Genomic DNA, 6321 nt, shown 5'->3' with positions numbered 1-6321 from the left:
AACATTAATGTCACAACATCTCTGAAAAAATATATATATAAAAATTAATTGTATTTCTGAGTTAGTAGTAATATAATTAATCATATATATATATTCACATGTGCATCGTACATAAATATGTTAACGAATATATACTTTGGTGAGCGATAACAGCGTGCACCATTAAGACAGTGGACGAATAATAATCCATCATAAAGCTTGCCGTTGATTGGATAATAGTTCCTTAACCTTCTAACACACTTGAACTTCATTTTCTTGTACAACTTAATTGCTGCCTTGTTCTCAGCAACTGCGTGCAGGTAAATGCCCACGCAAGTTGGAATCTTCGAAGCATACTCTATAACCTCCTTCATCAAATAAGTTCCTGCACAATATAAATAATGCGTTGGTTAATTTAGTAGTTAATTTTGTGGGTACACGTCACATAATTGTATATATAAGTAATTCACCAATAATAACAGTAACTAACTAGCTAAAATGAAAAATATCAATATAATATAATAAAATAAGAATAAATTATAGTATTTGTTTCTAAAGTTTCACAAAAAATTTAAAATATTCCTAAATTTTATTTTGTTTCAATTTTATTCTAGAAATTTTCAATTTGCATCAAATATACTCTTGGCGATTAATTTTTCAAAAAATTTAATACCAAATCAACAATAATTTCATAAGAACAACTCTCAACACAAAGAAATCAAATATTATTTTCATGTATTATTATTAGATTAATCTTAAATTTAGATATGCATGAAAATTATACTTGATTTGCTTGTGTTAAAGGTAGTTCTTATGAAATTATTGTTGAATTGATCTTAAATTTTTTTAAAAATTAATCGTCAGTGTATATTTGATGCAAATTGAAAAATTTTAGAACAAAATTAAAACAAAATAAAACTTAAAAAATTAAAAATATTTTTAAAATTTTTAACAAATTTCAGGAGAAAAAATATACTTTATCTTAAAAATAAACTACTCCTACCTATTCCTCGATTCCTATATGCTTCCAATACTCCCAGCCACATAACATACACCAAACTCTTATTGTCTAATTTATCTGACGACTCACCTGCAACTATATTATCCGCTAACTACAATAATAATAACGTTCATAAGGGTTAGATATCGAATTATTCATGTGTTTTTACTGACAACTTAATATCAGAATACAATGGAAAAGAGATATATCAAGAATTTGATATTTGTTGCCGCAATTATATTTAAAGGAATTAACTAATTGGGATAGATTATATATGAACCTCACTGTCGCTTGCATTAACAATTTTAGTTGTGACTACGTATCCAATGATTTCATCACTTTTATCATCTGGCCTACTACTGTCAACAGCTCCCAATGTCATCATCTTGTCAGAATCTTCATTTGATAACATTTGTTCGTAAAATAATGAAGGGTCTTCATCATTCCTGAAAATTAATTAATTTCCAACACTACTGTGATCATTGTCATGATAATTATATATCTTTTCAAAAAATATCCAAGTTGTTGGGTATATAAAATACAAATTAAAAATATTAAAAATAGATTAACCAACGTATGTATAGTAACTGATTTTTTATATGTACGTAATATTTATAACCGTGGTCTCACCCGTGGGGGAATATTTTGGCATGAATATGCAGCAGAGTCGCAAGGTCGGAAAGTAGTAGGGGCCTGAAACGTATTTCTGGCGGTGGTGGTTGATTGTGCACCTTTGTGCTTGTTGCCATTGTTGTTGTCATTGTTATGATTAATTACTGCATGCATATTAGACAATGATATTTATATATGGATTAATATATTATATGCTTCCCAACAACGAAAAGAATCTTGCAGACCTGACCTTTCTCTATTATGTTGTTTGTGTGTATTTTGATTATATATTGGAGATTATAAATGAACATAGTCATATTGCATAATCCCGTATTATATTTTTCTATGTACACCCAAATGGCCAAATAATACAGATTATTTATGTCTAACCAAATTAAGCTTCATGATAGATAGATAGATAATATACCGAGTCCATTAAAAAATAAATAAACTAGGGAGCCAATGGCTTATTCTTAAGCTGATTTTAGAGTTTATCAAGAATCAAACTCTTGACCTTTCGGATCTAGAACTCTAATACCGTGTCATGATACAACTCATCCCAGAGGCTTACGCTGATGAAAAAGGGTAATACTAATGGTTATATCTCTAATACTTCCTAAACCTCCATTGTACTCATTATACAAATATTCCATTGGCTCCCCATACTTTCCCAAAAAAATAAACCCCCACTAGATCTGCATAGGTCGTCTAAAATATATTATATTCCCAATAACCCTTAATGGATTCATTCACAAATTGGTTAGGAATTCTCACAAGGCAAATGGAAATTTTGGAACCTTGGAAAAGAATCTATCTAAGACAACCTAAAATGTCTTAGGATCTTAACAAAAATTAAACAACGCAACCCATTGGAAGGTCTTAACTATCCTTCTAAGCTAATACTTGGCACTCTGCAATTAATTATTTTTTGGCTAGTAGTATGAATTATACAAATATGTTAAGAAGCCACCCACCAAAATAATAACAAAAACTAAAAATAATAAATAAATAGAAGAAAAGAGAGAATTAAACATGGTCATGACTCATGAGACAAAACAAATAATACAGTAGGGTGCCAAGTTTTCATTGCTATTTCTATATATTCTTAAATATTATGAATATTATATATTATTACAGTATTATACTATTTACACAAGCACTGCTACTTGTTGAAAGCAATGCATATATTCAAGACATTTCTTTCAAGCAAACATGGAATATTTACGGACAAATTTAACATATATAATTGCGAGAGATGCCATGAAACTCAAAGAACATCCCCAGTCATAAACCTATGATTGAGAACGGCCTGCGCAATTGGTCTCTTTCGAAAATCAGCATTAAGCATTGCCTGAAAAATCATGATAACAATATTCCGGAATTAGAATAGTCTACGTTTGGAATAACAACAAAACCTACGTCTGTTGAAAAAATGGTGCTAGCAGAAAAGACAATATGACTTCTTTGCTTAATTACATAACTTCACTACAATAATACATTCAAGAATTTCTTTATCATGGATAGCATTTTCAGCCGAGAGAATGAAAAGAAAATAAGGAATTTTCAGACGGATCGGACGAATATACTAATAATCAAAGCTATAAGTAAAATTTTACAAGGACCGAAATATTAATTTTACTCTAACATATAAATTAATACCTGAAGTAACTCCCAACCAGCACCATCTCCAAGATCGAGGAACTCGACAGCCTTCGCTAATCGGTCATCTTCCATACAATACCTGCCGGTGGAAGAAGAAAACAAGATGAGACAAAATTAAGCAAGGATCTACTATTGTGTGCCATGTGAAGTATATTTGCTATGTATAGGAACTTAGTTGAATGGGATGAAAACAATGCATCAACTATCAAATATCAATAAATGATGAGTTGCTGTTCCAAGTATTTCTATTTCAGCTTTTGTTCTTATCAGCAACTCAAGCTCACTAAATTTTTTTGCTTATGCCACAAACAGAGAAAACAATATTGGTTTACCAAGAATATAAAGTAGAAGAAATCTTACTCTCGTGTTGCTTCAAGATCAAGTTGGAAAGTGTTCTCTAAAAGTCTCTGAATTTTGTGGTCAAGAAAAAACACCGGTGAATATGTAACCTTGTGATAAGGAACACTTCCACAGAAAAAGAATTATGGGCTGCCAAAGATGAAGTCATATAAGGCCAGCAGAGCTTACTTGCAAGGCAAGGCCATCCATTGCGCCAGCTTCACAAAATGGAACAAAAGCCATGTACGCAAAAAGAAGACCCGCTTCGTATCTGTATTGGAACTCATAAACTAAATAGATAACCTGGAAAAGATGTTGAAATAGACTTCTTCAATGAACAGAATTCTGAGAACTTACATGTCATCAGCTATTGCAAAGGCTCTTTTCTCCATACGCGTGAATGCACCAGCAGCTGTTGCTCGCCTCCAGAGACCATCTGCAAGTGATCTTGGATCCTCCTCTAGTTCTGAGTAGCTGGAACGATTAATCATACAACACTATTTATATCTTGATCTATTTCAGCTTGTAATGTATGCAAAACGAATTCAACACAGTGCCATCCTACCACGTGCAGATAAGCAGGATATATATTGCATTGCACATAAGAAATTCGAAGTTCACAGAGAGTTACAAAACTATTTTTTCAAAAAAGATAAAAGGGAAGGAAGTAAGGATAGAAAGTAATAGAACAATAAAATACAATTTGTTTGGCATATGCAAATGAAGTATCAACAGTATATCAATGTGTCAGGGATATGTTAATTCATAAGAAAGGGGATAGGTAAACAATTACCTTACCTGACATCAACAGAAAAGGCCAGATCTCGAAGCCTTGGAATCAAATACCGACCTTCTCTTTCTGAAATGGTGCTGCCACCATGTTGCAAACACATTGAAGATAGAGCAATGGAGAAATACAAGGCGAAAGAAAAATCATGACAAAGGTAAAAGTGTTGCCATTGCTTACTTGAGCATCACAGAAAATGGTCCTAGACTCTGGTGCAATCTGTTATTGTCATGCATGTAAGCTAGACCTCTCATAGCACCTTGGAGCAGCTTTATCACAAAAATTTGCTTTCTCTTGATCGATTGTTCTTGCTCAAAGCGATTCCAGGAAGACAATTCTCCCGAAGCTCGGTCCCTCGATACCCTATCACTCGCAAATTTTGCATAATCCGCCGCACTATATTTCCCATCATCGCGAAAAGCAAGCCACTGGAACAGGTAGATTTATTTCTCCAACAAGATTAAAGAAAACAATGCACGGTATGGAAAACGGAAAGAACATAAGATAATGATTTCACAGGACAAACCTGCTCTCCAGTAATCGTTTCAAAACCACCAACAAGTAACACAAGATTCTGAACAATACCTTTAGAATTTCTCTGTAAGATAAAAAATGGAAACCAAACCAAACCAAACAAATAGGATTAAAGGAAACTCAGATTCAAGAATTCAATCAATTGAAGCATATATAGTATGATCTAACTTGAAGAAAGGAGTGAGCATTCAACTCATTAGCAGCCATCATATCAGCCTCAATTCCACCAGCTCGCTTTCCAGGATAAACCTTCATACATTATCGCATATGCGCTCAATGAATAAGAACTCTAAGTCCAAAACGGAGAAAAAGAGAAAGAATGCCAAAAGTGATTACCTTGAAAATAACAGGGGTACCTCTGAGTGGACCCTGGGAAACCCTACCTTCATAGAGCCTGCAATGGTGCTGCCATGAGTATCATAATCAGTGATTTTTTTTGTTTCTAATTGGAATTTAGGTAATTCGTTTGTTTGAATCAATGTAAGTAACTAAGTAAGTACCTGATTTTAACACTGCCTTCTCCAACATCTTGAGTCTTGAGACCAGCTCCGAAATCAGCGTATGAATACTTGTTGCCTTCTAGGGCAGAGGGAAAAGCTGAATAGCTGAAGAATGAACGAGAAAGAGTGAAATTTTGGCAAAATAGAAGACAGAAGATAGAAGAAGAAAGAAGAGGGAAGGTTGACCTAGTGACATTCATGAAGCCGTAGCTGCCAATGGAGCGACCTACTTGGAAGGAATCGGAGTTGGTGATGAGGGTGGCTTTGAAAGATGGTGGTGCGCGTTTGGGAGAGTGAGAGCGTGTGAGTGTGAGTGTTATGGAGAATGGGGAAAGTGCGTTGTGAAGAGAACGGGTGAAAGAGAGGGAATGGGGAGAAGAAGAAGAAGAGGAGGAAGAAGAAGAAACAAGCATGGCCATGGTGGTGAAGGCGCCGCTTACTGCTACTGCTACTGCTACTTCAACTGGATAAGAAAACTAGTATTACTATCACCAATTGAGTGGTCATAACTCAACACCTTTTCCTATCACTAATCATAATAACACACACTCAGTTATTGGCCTAACAAGTTAAAAAATACTATGGGAGAAAGAAAAGCATGCATATTGCATACTGATTTGCAGGCGTAGAAAAATGTTTGCACCAAAATTAATACGAATTTGTTGCATTGACAATATGTGACCGGTTGAGTAATCAATTTTAAGAACATGAAGGATTTTTTTTTCGTTTCCGTAATAAGACCGGTATATCAAAACAGTGTATAGTCAAGTATGTATTCAAAAAATCAATCAACAATTTAATTGATTGTCATTTGTCAACAAGTTTTATTAACTTAATTGTTAATTTATTATTATTTTTTTTATTTAAAATTATTAGGGATTATAAAGAGTAATTTTTATTAAAGTGCC

The 6321-nt window shown here is 33.5% G+C and overlaps 2 protein-coding genes across 5 annotated transcripts in view; both read right to left on the bottom strand.

Annotated features, from left to right (window-relative positions):
- Nucleotides 1-2530, bottom strand: part of LOC107641739 (histone acetyltransferase MCC1-like) — a 3069-nt gene extending 539 nt beyond the window's left edge. Inside the window, exons 1-5 of one of the 3 annotated variants that reach the window (XM_021123264.1) lie at nucleotides 1610-2530; nucleotides 1260-1425; nucleotides 983-1091; nucleotides 112-364; nucleotides 3-21 (exon numbers count right to left, since the gene is read on the bottom strand). In XM_021123264.1, coding sequence (XP_020978923.1) covers nucleotides 3-21; nucleotides 112-364; nucleotides 983-1091; nucleotides 1260-1425; nucleotides 1610-1740 — 678 coding nt within the window. In that variant the 5' untranslated portion in view covers nucleotides 1741-2530. The remainder of the gene's footprint in view (nucleotides 1-2; nucleotides 22-111; nucleotides 365-982; nucleotides 1092-1259; nucleotides 1426-1609) is intronic. The other 2 variants (XM_016345212.2, XM_021123265.1) reach the window with 2 other exon arrangements.
- On the bottom strand, nucleotides 2641-6133 carry LOC107643195. Of its 2 annotated transcripts, none has more exons than XM_021123263.1 (12): nucleotides 5600-6133; nucleotides 5414-5518; nucleotides 5250-5307; nucleotides 5107-5162; nucleotides 4965-4977; nucleotides 4560-4807; nucleotides 4391-4462; nucleotides 3950-4066; nucleotides 3782-3863; nucleotides 3614-3660; nucleotides 3251-3332; nucleotides 2641-2942 (listed from the first exon to the last, which is right to left on the bottom strand). In XM_021123263.1, the coding sequence occupies exons 1-12, from the start codon at nucleotides 5830-5832 to the stop codon at nucleotides 2859-2861; spliced, it is 1197 nt and encodes a 398-aa protein (XP_020978922.1). In that variant the 5' UTR covers nucleotides 5833-6133; the 3' UTR covers nucleotides 2641-2858. The 2 variants fall into 2 exon arrangements, with proteins under 2 accessions (XP_020978922.1, XP_016202262.1); XM_016346776.2 differs by having other exon boundaries at nucleotides 4906-4977; nucleotides 5082-5162; nucleotides 5600-6132.

Source organism: Arachis ipaensis, chromosome B05, assembly GCF_000816755.2.
Source record: "Arachis ipaensis cultivar K30076 chromosome B05, Araip1.1, whole genome shotgun sequence".
Lineage (NCBI taxonomy): Eukaryota > Viridiplantae > Streptophyta > Magnoliopsida > Fabales > Fabaceae > Arachis > Arachis ipaensis.
Note: the sequence above shows the minus strand (reverse complement) of the source record. Positions and strands in the feature narration are given on the sequence as shown.